General features: G+C 45.7%; 1 protein-coding gene across 1 annotated transcript; it reads right to left on the reverse strand.

Moving 5' to 3' along the window:
- Positions 1-341: 341 nt before the first annotated feature.
- Positions 342-5,715, reverse strand: LOC143132936 (protocadherin-10). The gene is made up of 2 exons (XM_076292763.1): positions 3,309-5,715; positions 342-733 (listed from the first exon to the last, which is right to left on the reverse strand). The coding sequence occupies exons 1-2, from the start codon at positions 5,713-5,715 to the stop codon at positions 342-344; spliced, it is 2,799 nt and encodes a 932-aa protein (XP_076148878.1).
- Between the last annotated feature and the right edge of the window lie 13,646 nt (positions 5,716-19,361).

A 19,361-nucleotide genomic window follows, 5' to 3' on the forward strand; every position in this document is an offset into this window, starting at 1 on the left:
ATGATAAGATAGCCTACTTGAAGATAATCTTCATATAAACTAAAGAGCACACTTGCAATTGGAACAGATGATTCTGATGTCTCTTCCACCAAGTCAGTAAGCTCAATGCCATCATCTATAAATATGATGAGACAAATACATATGTAAACCAAAACATGAAAGGTGCATATCAGAGCTGCTGAACACACATCCTCAGCTCAGTGTCCACTGTGTGAAGCTCGACCACTGTCCTCACAGAGAGCTGCTGCTCTGTGTCTCTTCCAGAAGGTGGAGGAAACCCCTGTCCGTTTCCCTCGTCAGGCTCTGCCACCACCACTAGCCTGTGCGTCAGCCAGGCCCCACTAGTTGTTGTACAGGTCATTGTTAATGACCTCGGGTGTGGGCGTTTCATCGCGCTGCTCGTAGTGGCTGGCGTGGAAGCGCCTCTTCTTGCCGAAGGTGGAGAAGGCGTTGTGCACGTCCAGCTCGCTGGTCCGGTGGCTGGGCCGCAGCGTGCACACGGCCGAGGGCGTGCCGGGGATGTAGACGTTGTGTTGGTAGTCGGGCGGCGGGTGTGGTGGCGGGTGGGGGGACGGCTGGGTCTGCTGGAGGGTCTGCTGGAGGGTCTGCTGCTGAGGGGGGGTGTAGCGAGGAGTCCAGGCCCGCGGGGGAGCGCCGACGTTAGGGGGCGACGTCCTGTACTCTGTCGTCGGATGGTGCAAGGTAGACGTAGCAGAGTGGTCAACCTTGGGACCTGTGTGGACAGAGACAGTGCCACTTGAGTAAACCAGAAAACGGGTCAACAGCATGAAGGAGGAAGAGTTTGGCAAGCACTTACCACGCATATGGTTCCCCCAGGTCCAGTACTGGCCTGCCATCGGGCTGACAAAATTTTCTGGGTCGGTTTGCATTGCCTTGCGCATTAAAGTCCCATCCATATTGATAGAGTTGTAGCTATAAATGAGAATGAGGGCAGATCAGTCATCCATCCTTCAGTGTGAGCAGAAAACACCATATCCTAACAAGCACTGTTAGTGATTATGTGGCATGCATCTGTGCATTACCTTTTAAGTGAGGACGTTTGATTCTTTGTGAGAGGCCAGTCTGTATTTGGTTGCTTCAGCTGCAATAAGGGATAGAACTGTATCAGTAAGACGTATATCCACTACGTTTTAAAGAGCTCAACACCCACTAAAGCAACAAAATAACCTAAAGCTTAAGAAAAGAGCAGCGATAAAGACGTTGACTGCCTCCCTGTGGCGAAATTTTAAATGGCATTTGCGCCTCTTTAGAGGTGGTGCTTCGCTTGGCATTTTATTTGCCTTTCAACAGTTGAGGAACATTGTGTTGGTTGTTGGTTCAGGCTTTGTGGTGTGCATGGGCGGCGGGTGGGGGCATTTATCCCCACTATAAGTCGCTGGGCATGGATTCCACGCTCTAATAATTCACTTAAGCCGTTGACAAGGAGAATGCAATGTTAGCTTATTAATAGAATTGTTATTCACACCACCTTCCGAAACCAATTAGAGTACCGCTGGGATGAAACGAGACATGATTTTAATCTTCAAAGGAAACCACTCAGCAGCGGAAATTAATAATAAAAACGGTTAATTGTGGGGTGGAATCGATTTATTTTAAGTTTTGCATGATTGCAGAATAGCCTACAATGAGACGATTCTAAGCAGCGGTTCTTGTGGATTAAAATAAACTTTGTTTTGCTTCTTTATGAACCCTGAAAATGTTTTCAGCAGTCTCAGTTGAACAAAACTAACTATTCAGTTTGCTATTTTAAGACTAGGCTATACTGAATTCAATTAGAAGGTCTTTACAGCCAGCCATTCAATGTGTTCATTCATGTTGACTACTTACTGTATAATGCAAGGTTTAATAGCCATTATTTTACCAGTTGTCAGTTTGCAGATAGGGGCTAGTTGAAGGTTCGCCTAATCATGATTGAAATGTCCATTTTTATATATAAATTAAGAAAATGATATAGACTGTTCAAGTGAACGGTCTAATTAACAGGCGAAGCTGTCCAATTTCACCTCTATGAAACAGTTAGCAGTAATTTACATTTTACGGCCTGATACTTCCATCTAGTGGATTCCACAAGCACAAACCACATAGATTGCCTGCCTGCCTGTTTCTCTCCCTGTCTCTCTCTCTCTCTCTCTCTCTCTCTCTCTCTCTCTCTCTCTCTCATACACACGCACACACACACACACAAACATCCTCTCTCTCGCTTTCTTCCCACCGCCACCCCCTCTTTCAAGCGTAAGGCGTCCTCCTTCACTCTCCTCCTCACATTCCGTAAGGACAACGCAGACGCATCTACAGTCGCGACACGTCCCAGCCGGCTCCTGCGCTCCCCCTTAAACGCTCCAACTCCCATTTTTCATCCATTATAGACGGATCCAGCCCGCGTTCGCGCACTATTGTACGTCGGATAATGGCTCTCTGTTGTGTGCCTGTCTGTGTGTGTGTGTGCGTGTATGAGTGTGTGTACATATGTCCTTGAGGTTTAGTTAGCGAGAGCTCCCATTACCTGAAATACTTATAGTAATCGAAATACCAGTTGGAAATGTTATCAGTACATCGTACATATAATATTCTCTAGAATGTTTATTTGAGAATAAATATGCTTACAGAGATTTTTTTCATTATTATTATTTTGAACTCTAACCAATATATTTCATTGAAGAACAATACTATAACATAGTCTACGACCTACAAGTGTTTTATGATATTTTCTTGCAATGTGCCCTTGTAAGCTATGATGAGGTTATTTATAGTTAAGTAATTGACGCGTATTAGAAACAATATATAGTCTATTTAACATTTTGAACAAACTTGCATCTGTGTGCATGCTGTTATTCAAAGCTTAACTGAATGACACTCGTTGTCCTTCATTTCACAGACCTCAGTTCAAGCTGAAGCTGTTGGTTGTGAAGCGAGTGGAGTGTCAGACTCGATCTAGCGTAAAAGTGCGTAGCCCACAAGACACAGTCGCAATTGATCGACTTGCGAGTTTTGATGAGCTATTCATAGACTTGAAACTAATTAGTTCGAACTTCCACCAGGACTATAAGGTGCAAGAGCGTGTCATTTCGACATGAAGGAACAGGCTCACATTCAATGTTATATACACAGTAATTAGTGTCATATACACTATAATTAAGCTAATATAAGCTTCTGAGAACAGCATTAATAACGCGTAACAAACCATTAAACACATTTTAATAAACCACATGTATTGACATAAATGATATGATGACCTTAGCTAATCATAAATAGGACGCAAAACGACTAAATGTTCTCTCTTACCTCACTGGGAGTAGTTGCTCCATTATTCCGGTTTTGCGCGTTCCATCCAAGCGTATCAGCACCCTTTGGATTGGCATTGTTCCTCGGCGTTTCGGGACTACACGGCTTCAGGAACATGAAGTCGCTTTTGGCCGATTCTGGTGTCAGACAAACCTTGTAGCAGTACGCTTGAGACAGTGTGTTCGTGCTGTTCACCTCCATACAGTTCGTGGGCACTTTGGCGCCTGTGGAGATCTGTAGATTTAAGTTGGATTTTTTGAACACTTCAGTCGGAGGTTCTGGCTCTATACCACAACAGGCGGCTCCGACTGTGGATAGACCGAAGCCGTTGAGCGCGTCGCGATCTTTGTAGCATTTGACAGAGGCGAGCACAATGATTGCTATGAGGAAGATGAGCGAAATGGTGCTCAGTGACACGATTAGGTAAAGGGCGAGATTGGACGGAGGCTGCTGGTTTAGAGTGAGGTCGCCGAAATCTGACAGGGATTCCGGCACGTTGTCCACCACTGACAGAATGATGGAGACGGTGGCCGAAAGGGGCGGCTGACCGTTGTCCTTGACCAGGATGACAAGTCGCTGCCTGGTGGCATCTTTTTCAACGAAGCGGCGAATTGTCCTGATCTCACCCGTGTAAAGGGCAACGCTGAAAAGCCCAGGATCAGTCGCCTGGAGCACTTGGTAAGACAAGCGCGAGTTTTGCCCGGCGTCAGCGTCTATTGCCGTGATTTTAGCGACTAGGTAACCAGCATCCACTGACCTGGGGACCATCTCTGTCGCAACCGTGCCGTTTTTTGGCAGTGGCGAAATGATGACCGGTGCGTTGTCATTTTGATCCAAAACGAATACATTCACAGTTACGTTGCTTCGCAGTGGCGGAAAGCCAGCGTCCTGTGCTTGAACTCTAATCTGAAAGTTTCGGAGCTGTTCGTAGTCGAAGGAGCGCAGCGCGTAAATGTTTCCGTTATCCGAATTAATGGAGACGTAAGTGGACACTGGCATGCCCTGTATCTGACCCTCCAGAATGGAATAAGACAGATAGGCGTTCTGATTGGAGTCGGGATCGAAGGCAGTCACCGAGCAAATGGAAGCGCCAGGGGCATTGTTCTCGGTTACATAGACAGTGTAGGACGGCTGAACAAAGCGCGGCGGGTTGTCATTAATGTCAGACACAGTAACAAGGATGTTTTTTTTGGTCGAAAGTGGCGGCGAGCCCAAGTCTTTCGCGGTCAGCGTAATGTTGTACTCTGCCACGTTCTCGCGGTCAAGAAACTCACTAGTCACCAAAGTGTAGTAATTCTTAAACGATGAGTGGAGCTGAAATGGGACGTTTCCTGGAATTTCGCAGTCCACATTTCCGTTCTCGCCCGAGTCTCGGTCCATCACGCTGATAACGGCGATCACAGTCCCCGGTGGCGCGTCTTCCTGAACAGGTGTAGACACGGAGGTCAGGATGACCTCGGGTGCGTTGTCGTTTACGTCCATAATATCTACCAGCACTTTGCAGTGCACAGCTACGGCAGAGGGACCCTTGTCTTTGGCTTGCACGTATAACTCATATACGCTTGCCTTTTCATAATCCACAATCCCTTTTACTCTGATTTCTCCTGTGTAGGAATCCACGTTAAACAATTCACGCACTTTTAACGGTGCGTGCCCACTGAAAGAGTACGAAATCTCGCCATTGGGACCCTCGTCGAGATCTGTGGCATTAAGTTTGAGCACGAGTGTGCCTCTTGGAGCATTTTCAATAAGGCTGACTCGATAGACAGACCGGTCGAACACAGGGACATTGTCATTTGCATCCAGCACCGTAACTGTGATTTTTGCTGTTCCCGAGCGTTCGGGAGACCCTCCGTCCACAGCTGTCAGCACCATTTCGTGCGCCTTCTTTTGCTCTCGGTCCAGCGGCGTCTCTAACACGAGCTCCGCGAACTTACTGCCATCATTGCGCGTCTGAATATCCAAGGCAAAGTGCTCGTTCGCGCTGAGTTGGTATGAGCGGAGAGAGTTGGTGCCGACGTCCAAATCTTGCGCGCTCTCCAGTGGAAAGCGAGAGCCCGGCGCCGCTGACTCCGTGATCTCCAGATTGAATTCGCTCCACGGGAAACTAGGAGCGTTGTCGTTCACATCCAAAATTTCCACCTCTACACGGTAGAGCTCCAGTGGGTTCTCGATGACGACTTGCAAGTGCAAAAAACAAGTTGGACTTTGCTCACACAGTTCCTCGCGATCAATCTTTTCATTTACAAACAAAATACCGTTTTCTAAATTCACCTCTAAGTATTGTTTCTTGGCGCCTGATACTATCCGGAACCGACGTGCTGACAGTTTCGCTACGTCTAAGCCTAAGTCCTCTGCAATATTTCCGACGAATGCCCCGTGTTCTAGCTCTTCTGGAATTGAGTAGCGCATTTGCGCAAAAACCAAGTCCATTGCGCCCGTGCACAGAAACAGGCAAAGCGCGTGTCTCACTAATGTCCATTGTGTCCTCGAGGATCTCCGGTCCATATCAGCGACTCCAGTGCACAAATTGAATCCTCAGTAGCGCAAAAGGCGCAAAGATAAATGCTTCATCTCCATGGTTAGTTTTGTAAAGTCTGTCCAGTGTTTAAGGGAAAGGAATTACGAAAGCATTACTAAATAAGGCGCAACTATTTATATAAAAAAACAAAACCGCATAATGGCAACTTTGTGAAAGCTCAAATGGAATGAAAGCGCTCTCTGTTGTGCTCCCCGCGTGGAGCAGCAGCGGTGTGTGAGCGGGGAGAGCTCGCGCTTTGATTTTCCAGTGTATTAGACATTATGAGGAGCTGTGGGAGGCGGGGGGTGTCTTCGTGCAGCTTCGTATTGGTGGAAGGCGACATGAGTTCTGACTATAATTGCTGTACTGACACTTTTAACCCATGCATTGCTTAGTCTTTTTTTTTAACCGCGGGAAATGCAAGCAGACCGAGACTGACAGCTAATGTGATGACAAATTCGAATTAATGAGAAATTATATTTCTTCAAAGCCTCCCTTTACTTGAATTGAGATAGGCCCTTTTAATTTCATGCTTATTTCTGTTTCTAAACGTGGTGACTCCAAGCTATATAAAACACAATTTTGGCGCTTGTAACACACCCTAGATACAACTGAGAAGACAAGATCACCAAGTAAATATTTGTGTGAGAAACAACTTCGAGCAGATGTTGAGCAACGCAGTGGATTTACCAGATTATGTCCTCGAAGTTATTGTTTTGATCAGACAAAAGGCCTGAAATATGTGTCAAGACAAAGTAACACATGTTTGTGCAAGTGTAATCTGTATTTTCTGGGATAATCCAAGTAATTCCGACTATAAAACCACTTATATCCCGAGCACATCCCCCATGCATATTCAGCGAAGACCGTCCTCAGAAGGGCATTCCAATTACGACTGTGAGCTGGTGGGCAAATAGCAGCACACGCACACTCACCCCATCCAACACACACACACATACAGAGAGAGAGAGAGAGAGAGAGAGAGAGAGAGAGAGAGAGAGAGAGAGAGAGTGTGTGTGTGTGTGTGTGTGTGTGTGTGTGTGTGTGTGTGTGTGTGCTGTGCCTTCCAACACATGCCTCTCAGGGCCTTGAGAAGTTGGTCACACCCAAGGCGCCCTTCTTGGTCTCTGTCACCCCTTTCGCCCACTCCTGTCCCTTCAGTGAAACTACTGACAAAAAGTCCGCAGGTTTAAGTGACCAGAAAACATAATCAGTTCGCAGACTTAACCTTAAGCAGATGGTTAAGCTTCTGCAGAAAATGATTACATTTCTAAAACAGGCGTTGCACGGGTTCCCTCTCTTCTTTTTAATTAACGGACTGGAGGGGATTAGCGCTCGCCTATCCGGGATCAGCCGTTTCCCGACAGAAGAATACAAATGTTTTTCGATAAATAATCCCACAGCTCTCTGCGGCCGCTCCGCCAAGGTCCCTGGTGCCCGTTACATTGAGATGCATTACGTGCGGATTTAAACCATTCTCAGCCTCTTGGCCGATAGTCCATGGATTGGGCAACATAATTTATGTTAACAAGTTACTCGAGTGCAGTCCACAGGCCTAAATGAAGGTCAGGGTAGAAAGAGGTAAATAAGGAGCAAATCACCTACTTTTTATCTGAAACTTTGTTTTCTACACCCCCTACTTTGGGAAAATGCAGGGCTCCATTTTGTCTCGTTAAAACACAATCATTCACCCCAAAGTAGACATCACACCGGTTGCTCACTGTGTTGGCTAATTATTTACCGTTTAATTAAAGCAGCGAGGGAAACAAAAAGTTCACCCCATTCTCGATGCGTTCTCTTCATTCCAAAAATGATCACAGAGCGCCATCTTCTGGATGTGAACACCAGAACCCTTCACCTCTCCAGCTGTAAATTGCAATGCCAAAACGACTGATTTCATAATATGAAGGCCCACAGCTAATTTTTTAACCAAACGTAATTTGCTGGCTGGGTGGCATTTTATTTCTACATCACGTTACTGTCATATGAATATGGCATGTGGATTTCGGAGGACGACCACTTGGCCATTTAAAACGAAAGTAGCAGCCCCTATTCCATTAATACAAAGAGTAGGGAGCATGCATTTTGCAAAGTAATTATAAGAAAAGAGCACTAATGCAGTCATTTCGGTTTCCGAATGCAGGTGAAAGACTTTCCATTTTGGTTGCAGCCGGAATCAAAACGCTGGACAGCGCCCGAGGTTCGAACCTGCAGCCTGCAGACCTATAGGTTGGGCTCTTTGGGGAGAAGTAACCTCTGAGCTAGCCAGTGCCATATCTTGCATGTGGTAAAATTACATTTATCATTGACATAGGCGTATACAACTAGCCTACGCCTACGTGTTTACAGTGGGTAGTCTATCTTAATATTAGACCTTTGTGGCCCTGCTTTTATGTTGTTGCCAACTAGTGTTAAACGAGTTTTCACATGACATCAGTATTTATATCGCTGTCACATTCAACAATATATCACCAATACATCATTGTTTTTCATCTGAATATTGGGAAAGACTATTTTCTCAATCATAGGCCTACCTTACATTTTTAGAATGCTTGCCTTCGAAAGTAAAACGCTAGACAGTGTCCACGGTTTGAACAGGCGGCCTGCAGACTAACATCATGTAGCCTACACTATTCGTAGAACCGAAGTAACCCTTGAGTTAGCCAACTCCATATCTTACAGGAGGAACGATTGCATTTATCATTGACAAAGCCTACCTTACGTAACTGGCCTTCGCCTATGTGTTTAGAGTGTGTTAGTTGGTAGGCTATTGGTTTGTATCCAAAAGTTGATGGCAACCGATGTGAGGCTACGAGTTCTCACATGACCTCGGTGTTTGTAAACCGAAAACTCAAAAAGTAGTTAAAGTATGCGCGACATCTGAGCACCATTGAATAACTATAGCCTACTTCCATGCATGGTCTTTGTGCGCCATCTACTGGCAGTTCAAAGGTACTGTCACAGAGCGTTGGCTGCAGCTTGCAGATCGGGGCTGGGCTCAATGTGGGGCGGAGCGCAACGTTGAGCTCAGCCCACCTTCAGCACGTCTTCTCACGCATGTCCGTAGGGCCTACCTTGTTTCCTACTGTCCAAGTTATATTTCTCAACATCATCTCTAGAAAGAATGCTTAAATCTATAAAAGCATTTCCTCGACTCAAACCACGGAGGTTAGACTCTCGCTGCAGGCTAACAGTAGCCTACTACTGGGGTAGCCTATAATGAGTAGGGGAGAGGTACAGTAGCGGTACAAATGTATCAGTGTTTTATTCTCAAGATATGGTGTAGCTACGGAAACGTAAATACATATCATGTAATTATGTAGAATCTTGCAGCCATCCAAATATGAATGGTCTACTTAAATACGACCAGAGATATTAAGAAAAAGGTGCAACATTCAAGCATTGCGATTTTTTATTGATTCTTTCAATCGCATTGATTCTTTCAATCACATGTCATTCATATCTTCAGTCCCTCTGTTTCAATCTAACATGATGAAAATAACAGTTTACACCCGTCTCTATGGCAAAATTAACTGATTTTATCGCGAACACTTCTGATTGCGAGTTATATGATTTTTGTGCCGCGATCACACCCAATTAAATGTATGTAGCCTATAAACGATAGGCTATAGAGGCCAACATTATGTTCTCTACTCTTAGCAGACCTTATAAAGTATTCTATAAAGAAAATACCTATAGGCTAGAGATAAAATGCATTGATCATGTTATTGCTAGCCTATAGCATAGATCTATTTTTATGCAGACTGGATGTAATGATCTTTATAGCCTAGGCCTACTTAGATTACCCAAGAAACGCCGATGGTGTAGCGCAGATTCTAGAACGCTAGGGGGAAGGGATATGATTAACGCGGGCAGTAGTTCAAGGAGGATACGCTTTTATAGAGTTAAGCATTCTTCCTTGAGAAAATTTGAACTCCAAGTTCGGGTAAATAGACGGACACAGAGAGGTCAACGGGTAATGACGAGCTGATTTTGGGCTGAGCTCAACGTTGCGCTCAGCCCCACATTAAGCCCAGCCCCGATCTGCAAGCTGCAGCAAGCTGCAGCCAGGGGTACTTGTTGGAATAAGCCCCCTGAAAATACCATGGACATATGAAAACATTTCCATCCATCAGAAATATTGCTGGAAGAGACCCAAGAAATGTTGGGCTAAACACACACATACACTTCCCATTTGGAACGAAAGTAGCAGCCTATCGATAGCCCTACTCCATGACTAGGAAGCATGATTATTTTTCAAACGAATTACATAAAAAGAACAGTGTACATTATTGCACTGTAATAATTTCGGTTTCAAAATATTGTTGAAAGATTTTCCATTTTGGTTCATTAAAAAAAAAACTGCAGCAGAAATCAAAACGTTAGACAGCGCCCGAGGTTTGAACCCGCGATCTGCAGACCGATAGATTAGTCAAATGCCGAGAAGTAACCCCTGAGCTAGCCAACGCCGCTCAATGTCGATGGTACGACGGTACTTATCATTGACATACACTACGTCATTTGCCTAGTGAACACGCCTACGTGTCTATCTCCATAGGGTGTTCGTTGGTTCTGGTTTGATCTCCAAAAGTTGTTGCCAAGAAATGTTATACGAGTTCACACATGACCTTGTTATTTGTAAGACTATTACATTCAACAATAAATCAACAATACATTATTGTTTTTTTTTGTCTGAGTATTGGGGAAGAATATTTTCACAAGGCTACCTTATTTTTCTGAATTCTTCCTGGACAGCGCGCGAGGTTTGAATTCGCTGCGTTTCACACAGACAAGTTGGATCTGAAGGAACAAGATAGCCTAACCCCGAGCTAGCTAATGCCAACATTTACCAAAGGCAGGAAAGCAGTTCTAACGTTAGCCGCACGTTGTTTAATGTCAGAAAAGGTGACTAGTCTACAATCCGGAAGTTTAGTTTACCTCATATAGTTGAACATAACCTTTAAATTGCCAGAGTAGCCTAGCAATAACGTGGACAAATACCCTGTGAAAACAGTTCACCTCTGTCCATCCCAACATTCTAAAAAAAAAAAATAGTTTAATAGTTATAGTGTACCATTATAAGCACTTTTCTGAATCTAACTGCAGACAACACAAGTTAATAAGCGCCATTAGAGTGCCACAATATTCTATGGTCTTTGTGCGCCATCTACTGGCAAGGTATTGTCACAGGGGGTTCAGCCCTCTGGAAATGTCATGGGCAGATGAAAATGTTGCTATGAAAGACCCACGGAATTTTGGGCTAAACACGCACACGCACACGCACACACACACACTCCTTGCTGTCTGTCCCACGTTGCCATAAAGTATACTAATCTTGATATTTTCCCAATGATATGACCAGTGAGAAGGATGAGGCATTACTCCAAGATCAGTTTTGAGAGGATGTGGTGGATAAGATTTCTAACCACCAGACGTTGGCCACGGATTTTCAGAATGCCCAGAGTCTCTTTTGAAATAGTTTGTTGTGTAGGCTTATAGCACCATGCAATATTAGCCTAAATGAATCAAATGATTTGAACTGTGTTCATTGTGGTCTCTGTACACGCTGTAAAGGATAGCACTGTTATTTCTTCTGCTCTTCTGGTTAGATGCAGACCGCATTTTACTTTCTTCACTTTGTACTACACACATTGACAAAGTTCTAACCTATCATCTAACCTATTCAGTTTAACTTCATATATGGTATGGTTTCATCACATAAACGCTTAATTGATGCGAAATAGGGACAAAAAGGGAAATGCTCCTACCTGTGACAGCAATACCAGGTGTACAGGGAATGCATGGGCAATCTCAGAAAATCCATTCTCCGTGTAATAAAGTCAGTGTAGCATCAACATGAGTTTGACATTGTTTTTAAGGTAAAATAACAACATTTTAAACTAAATTAATTTACACCTACTGTAAATTCACTGAGGTGTGACTTAATATTTCTTTGGCTTTCGTTTATGGAAGTGTCTATTCATTCTTTTTTATTCACTTGTTATCCCTGAAACAAGTCTCTCTGGATTAATGAGATCTGCTAGCGTGGCTCTGTTAGGGTTCAGATGGAATTGATGACAGGGTTACATGTGAGAAGTAGATCAATAGCTGAGGTCATTTCAGAGGCAACAAATAAAAGTCTGACCGACTGTTAATCTACGAAAGAAAAATTACAACACTGTGATCACTTTTAAAGTATGGCATGGTGAAGGAAATTGAATCTCTCTCTTCCTCATTAAATTGATGGTGTGAGGCTTCTTTTTTAGGGCTGGGTAGAAGAGCATTCACAATGTTTGGAATAATGATTTTACTTTGCCTTGGATAGATAGGCAGATAGTTATTTTTTTAGTATAACTAACAAACGCAACCTACCATCACGTAATAGCATCTCGATGCTTTTATTTTATGTAGCCAACAGGGGGCGACAGAGACCATGTGATCAGCTGATACACAAGGTTTCCATTTGAGCCAGTAGTCGATGGACTAACACAGCAATCAGCCAGTCGCCAGTCTTGGTTTGTCCAAACATGAAGGAAGTCCGATGATACCAGAAATATGACACTACTGAAATGATGTCCAGAGTCGGACACCATCCTCATCACAACACTAGGAGCATTTACATGCATACCAATACAGATATGGTTTTGCTAATGTAACATTCACAGTAGCTGAAGAACATTAATTTTCATTTATTTTGAAGATTACTAATCTATTTGACTATTTATTTTGTTTAATGACTGTTTTTAATTCCATCAGCCTCTTCAAGATGACCTGTAAAGGGGAATGCAAGGCAGATTCATGTGCGGTGGAGACTTCTCAACCTTGCTAACTGTTCATGCCTCTGTGTGTGTGTGTGTGTGTGCGCGCACATGCATGCATGTGTGCGTCAGTGTGTGTGTGTGTGTGTGTCTGCGTGTGTGTGTGTGGCCAGGCGTGTGCATGAACAGTCTCTGTGGGGGGATAACCTCTGATTGCTGCAGCAGATGTGAGGGAGAGAAGGGGAGAGAGGTTTGGTGTGTGTGTGTGTGTGTGTGTGTGTGTGTGTGTGTGTGTGTGTGTGTGTGTGTGTGTGACGGCCCATGCAGAGTACAAGAGAAGGAGGGAGACACGAAAGAAGGATGAGAAAGAGGAGGAAAGAAACACTCTTTCAGTGTTCTCTACTGCGATGCATAGACTGTGAACACATGAACTGAACTGAGACAGAGTATGTGCCACCCTATTTTCAACTGGAAGATGAAAGGATGAAAAATAATGAAAACAGAGAGAGAGAGAGAGAGAGAGAGAGAGAGGGAATAAAATAATAGTAGTTATGAGTGAAGGAAAGGGCCAAAGTGATGGGGAGAGGTAGAGTGATGTACTTGGGAGGGTGGCTTCATATACAGGTAGAGTAACAATGGGAAGGGTGTGTGTGTGTGTGTGTGTGTGTGTGTGTGTGTGTGTGTGTGTGTGTGTTTGTGTGTGTGTGTGTGTGTGTGTGTGTGTGTGTGTGTGTGTGTGTGTGTGTGTGTGTGTGTGTGTGTGTGTGTGCTGCGCTCAGGGCTGGGAACATGAGAGGGAGAGAGAGGGAGAGACAGGGAGAGAGAGTTCCACTCACTTTGCTTTCCAGTTCAACCCCTCAAACAGATCTGAGTCTGACCCCTTTTACCCAGTGCAGTGTGTCACCACCATATCAATCACCACACACACACGCACACACACTGACACAGACAGAGTGAGAGAGAGATAGAGAGAGAGAGAGAAGCAAAGAGGAAGAAAGAGAGATGAGGGTAGGGGAAGTGTGTGTGTGTGTGTGTGTGTGTGTGTGTGTGTGTGTGTGTGTGTGTGTGTGTGTGTGTGTGTGCTAGGGGGAGCATGTTGACAGAAAACTGCAAAGCTGACTGACGAGGAGCAATGAAGAGAGACAAGGAGAGCATTAGAGACTACAGGAGGAACGGTGAGACAGACCCAAGAACCACAGGGAACCAGAACCAGAAGGAACCAGAACTAGAGAGAACTAGAGCTAGAGGGGACCAGAAGAACCAAAGGTAACTAGAACTAGAGGGGACCAGAACTAGAGGGGACCAGAAGAACCAGAGGGAACTAGAACTAGAGGGGACCAGAAGAACCAGAGGGAAATAGAACTAGAGGGGACCATCAGAGGGGGCACCAGGTATTGCTAGACGGAGTGTAAGAGTAGCCCTCCGGGTGGGTGAGAGGAAAACTTGAGGCACACCGATAGAAAAGTGGAGCGCAGGATAAAAGGAGCACCCAAGAGAGAGAGAGAGAGGGGGGGAAGAGAAGGTAGAGTAAAAGAAAGAGAAGAGGGAGAGAAGAGAGGAGACAAGAGGAGAGGCTTCTTGCACATGTTGCTCAGCTGTGTAAACTGCAGTGCGCGGCTGCGTCTCGGGTTGCCTGTGAAAAAGGGCAGATATTTATAGGAGACTGGCAGAGGCTCGCCGCTCTGGGCTGCGCTGTCACACACCCGCTAATATTATTATTATTACTGAACACTCGCAAAAATGGAAAATGGCAGCAACATGAGAGCCCTGGAGAGAAAGAGAGAGAGAGAAAATGTCTGTGTGTGTGTGTGTGTGCACATGTGTGTGTGTACCTTGTGGAGAGAGGTAGAGAGATTGAGTACTTCCCAAAGTGTGTGTGAGAGTGGGATAGAAAGTGAGAGAGTATGTCAGGGTTTGTGTTTGTGTGTGTGTGCATGTGTGTGTGAGAGAGGGAGAGTAAGTGAGAGTGTTTTTTGAGAGTGTGTATGCATGGCAAAGGAGAGCGAGAGAGAGAAAACTCAAATATGTAAGAGTATATATAAATATGAGATTCAGAGAGAGAGAGAGAGAGAGAGAGAGAGAGAGAGAGAAAGAGACACCAAAGAGCCCTAGTGTGAGAAGTGAAGGAGGGACCGACAGCAGGAGACAGAGAACGAAGGAGGGGTGAGAGAAAGAGGGGAGAGAGGGAGAAGACCGAAGAAACAGAAAAATGGACCAGAGCTGGCGCGAGTAACGGGCTGTAACATGATCTACTGAACTTATTAGTGCTGTCAAAGGGAGAGAGAGGGAGACGTGACAAGAAAGAGAGAAAGCGAGAAAGGAAAAGAAAGAAAGAGGGGAACGTCAAGAGAGAGAGGGAGAGAGAGAGAGAGAGAGAGGGAGAGGGAGAGGGAGAGGGAGAGGGAGAGGGAGAGAGGGAGAGGGAGAGGGAGAGGGAGAGGGAGAGAGAGAGAGGGAGAGGGAGAGGGAGAGGGAGAGAGAGAGGGAGAGGGAGAGGGAGAGGGAGAGAGAGAGGGAGAGGGAGAGGGAGAGGGAGAGGGGTGGAGGGGTGTGAAACAGACACAGACATGAGCACATATTCCAACACAAGATTAGAAAATTCCCGCAAGTTACGGAGACGTGTCGAAACAGCCCACTTGAGCGCACACACTCCTCCCCACACGCACACACACACGCACTCACACACACACACACACATGGCTGTACATACACACACACACACACACACACACACACACACACACACACACACACCACATATACACTTGGGGAAAGGAAATTCCAGCAGTAACAGGTGGGTGGAGTCACTCAGATCAATCAGCGGGCTTTGATCTCCCTGAGGGCCCCATTTATTAATCTTCCTCTGCAGCATATCCACAGCTAATAGATCACAAACACACGCATGAGCTCACAGATAGGGACTTAGCAGATTTGGAACATCTCGCAACGCTACCCTTAATATCAAACAGCCATCGGAGGGGACATCCAGCAACAGTCTGGGCCTCATTAATATCCTAACAATAATCTGACTTGTAGCCAGAACATTCAGGCCTTACTAGCTGCCACACACCATGACAGTTTAAAAACCCCTGCCATGGTATCTGAGGTCACTCACTGCGCCTTTAATTCGCAGAACTGTGAGTTTCACGTGACGTTTGTGAGGGATGGGATGCAGTCCCCCTGGGGGCATGCAAAAAGGGCTTTTCATCAAGTGTCCATCCAGCCTCCCAGTTCCAAGACAGTGCCCAGCCTCTCTGGGTTTGTAGTGGCAGCGTTGTGCCTGAGGGTGGCAGCAGCGAGCACGCTTGGATCGGCCCCTCAAACGCTTCTCTTGGCTCGCGAGTGTCGGTGTGGGGGGCCTCGCATTCCAGGTGGGCATGTTTCCACGCAAGAGCGGCGGCTCTGTCTCATCATCTTCATTGTCAAGAGTCGTCATCGCCGTCATCATCATCATCATCTTCATCTTCATTTGCAGCGATTGTATTTGTATGCGGGTGGTGATGGAAGAAAGAGGGAGTGATAGATTTTGTTTTTCAGTTTGAGAGAGATAGAGAGAAAAAGAGAGATAGAGAGAGAGAGGGAGGGGGGGAGAGAAAGAAGGGCGAAGTTATGCGGCCTGTCAGTGTGTTACAAATCCCACGCGTACGCTCATGACAACAACACGAGAACCAGAGCAGGGATGTTCGCCCTGGCCAAACGAAACGGACAGGAAAGGAGAGAGAAATGATGGAGGGGTGAGGGAGGGGGGGGGGGCGGAGAGAGAGAGCAAAAGAGTGAGAGAAAGGGAGGGAAGTGAGTGAGTGAGAAATAATATGCGGAGAGGTGAACTGACTACATGTTCTCCTCTCTCTGGAGTTCTGCTGAGGACAAAAGGGCCAGAGGTGACACTGTGTGTGTGTTCGGGTGTGTGTGTGTTTGTGTGTCTGTGTGTGTGTGTTTGTGTGTGTGTGTGTGTGTGTGTGTGTGTGTGTGTGTATGCAGATTTTAAAGTGTATGTTTTTTTTAAGTGAGTGTAAGCGAATGTCTGTGGGGTCAGTGTAGTCAATCACCCTGGTAGCAGCATAGCAAACCAGAGATCCCATCAATCTGTGAGATATGCACACCCACCCACACACACACACACACACACACACACACACACACACACACACACACATACACAGGCATACACCTGCACATACACACACACACACTCACACATTCAGGCAGTAAACTGTGGGTGTCTCAGAAAGCAGAGAGGAGAGTCCCTGCCAGGGGGCACAGATTGACTGACTGCACCCTCAGTCACGTGATCTGCCTAGAAAACCCCTCTCCCCTCTGCAGGGTTCATGCACAGCACCAAGCTGTGTGTGTGTGTGTGTGTGTGTGTGTGTGTGTGTGTGTGTGTGTGTGTGTGTGGATGGATATGTGTGTGTGTGTGTGTGTGTGAGTGTGTGGATGGATATGTGTGTGTGTGTGTGTGTGGATGGATATGTGTGTGTGTGGATGGATATGTGTGTGTGTGTGTGTGTGTGTGTGGATGGATATGTGTGTGTGTGTATGTGAGAGGGAGAGAGAGAGAGAGTATGTGCACGTATACAATTGAAAGAACCCCAACCAACATGTGCAGATTTGTTTGTGTGTGTATAAAACACTTTATATAATTCTAACACGCACTATATATATTTGCAGTGTGTGTGTATGTGTGTGTGTGTGTGTGTGTGCATGTCTCTGTGTGTGTGTGTGTGTGTTTATTGCCATGGGGATAATCATTTCTTACTCATTTACAGCTCCAATATAAGCTGGTGTAGACCATGAACACATCTGCACATTAACACATTAACTCATGGCCAAAACATGGGGTGTGGGGGGGTTGTCCCCACGATGGCGGAAACGCTTCATTTCCCTCCTGTTTTTATGTCCCCTTTCTCCCTCTCTCCCTTTTTCCTGCTCTGTAACCCTCTATCCCCCTCTCTCTTTCTCTCTGTTTCTCTTTCCTGCTCTTTCACTCTCTCTCTCTCCCTCTTTCTCTCTCCATGTCTTTCTCTTTTCTGCTATTTTTCTCCTTCTCTCTCTCTCTCTCTCTTTCTCTCTCTCTCTCTCTGTTGTTCATTTCTGAAACAATCCCTAGAAAATGTCTGTTCCTACACTGTCCATCATCAAGTCATTGACCTCCTGGCATCCCTCGTCCATAGTTACACCTAAGAGGCTCGTTTTCTCTCTCTCTTCACCTCTTCGCTGCTTGACCCTGTGGATCCGTGCCCAAGTGGACGTGGAGGGAGGACCGAATGACCCGGCCCGAGGGAACCGGGCCCGTCATGTATTCTTTCGCACTCGTTTGACTGTAGTAGCCTTTGTGTGCCTGTCGCCAGCATTTTAGCTGTTTCAAAACGCAGTAGGCATTCACACACACACACACACACACACACACACACATACACACACACACACACACACATAAGTATGCACACGTGCAAGCAAACACACATTCACTCACACTCACAAAGTCCAGACATATTCCAAATAACATTTCAGCTCTATATCGCGGCATTCACCACCCCTCCCCTCTGGTTACCATGGGATACCACACAAACAATCCCTATTGGGCAATACCAAGAGTCAGTAGAGGACGTGGATCACACACACACACACACACACACACACACTCTCTCTCTCTCTTACTCCCTCTCTCTTTAAGCTTCCCCTCTTACCTCCACCCCACTCTGTCTCTCTCTTTCTATGTTTCTCACAATTATCTCTCTCTTTCTCTCTCTCTCTCTGGACCAATCATGTTATGTCCCTGTGTGTGTGTGTGTGTGTGTGTGTGTGTGTGTGTGTTCTACAATATAACTATGGTAGTCTTACCTCTGGGACGTTCACAGCATATTGTGAGTTTGGCCCCAAGGACCGATGATGTCACACTCTCAGCCAATTTGGAGGTGAGCACTACATGAAAGTATGTGTGAGTTTGCTTATTTTGTTGGTGTATGTGTGTGCATGTGTGTGTGTTCATGAGAGAGAGAAAGTGTGTGTGTGTGTGTGTGTGTGCGCGAACGTGTGCGTGTGAGTTTGAGGGTAAGTGGGTTGGCAAATGTTTATTTGTGTTTGGATGTTCTTTTAAAGACAAAACAAGGTCGTGTCAGACATCAGCTATGCAGCTCCTTATTGTGAAGTAAGCAGCAGGAGAGGGTGTGTGTATCTCTCTCTCTCTCTCTGTAAGTGTGTGTGTTTGAAAGGGAGTGTTTGTTTGTGTGTTTGTGAGTGAGTGTGTGTAGGTGTGTGTAAGAGCGTGTTAGAGTGTGTGTTTGAGTGTGTTTGGGAGTGTGTGTGTGTGTGCTTTGTGGGGGTTACTGTTTTGTCCCTGAGAGAGCAACTGAGAGTATTTCTCCAGATGGAGAGATTAGGAGCAATAAAACATCTCTACACAGAATCAAACGAAGCAGGGGAGGAGAGGGCTGACAGGGTAAGTGTACTTGCTTTCTACTTACTGCTCCCTAGAACAACGGCCCTCCCTTCTCTCTCTCTCTCTCTCTCTCTCTCTCTCTCTCTCTCTTTCTTTCTCTCTCTCTCTCTCTCCCTCCCCACATACACACACAAACATGCACACACACACACACATGCACACACATACGCACACATACACGGATACGCACATGCACACGACACGCACACACACATACACACACGCACATACTCACAGTTACTACTAAGTACTTACTCTCTCTTCACACTCTCTCACACACACTCTTCCTGTCTCCTTCACTGATTCACTCACACAACCTCTGTCCCTGTGACACACA

Source organism: Alosa pseudoharengus, unplaced genomic scaffold (genome assembly GCF_046254945.1).
Source record: "Alosa pseudoharengus isolate Yale_2024_CS ecotype anadromous, Long Island Sound unplaced genomic scaffold, YU_APseudo_1.1 YU_APseudo_1.1_scf_19, whole genome shotgun sequence".
Lineage (NCBI taxonomy): Eukaryota > Metazoa > Chordata > Actinopteri > Clupeiformes > Clupeidae > Alosa > Alosa pseudoharengus.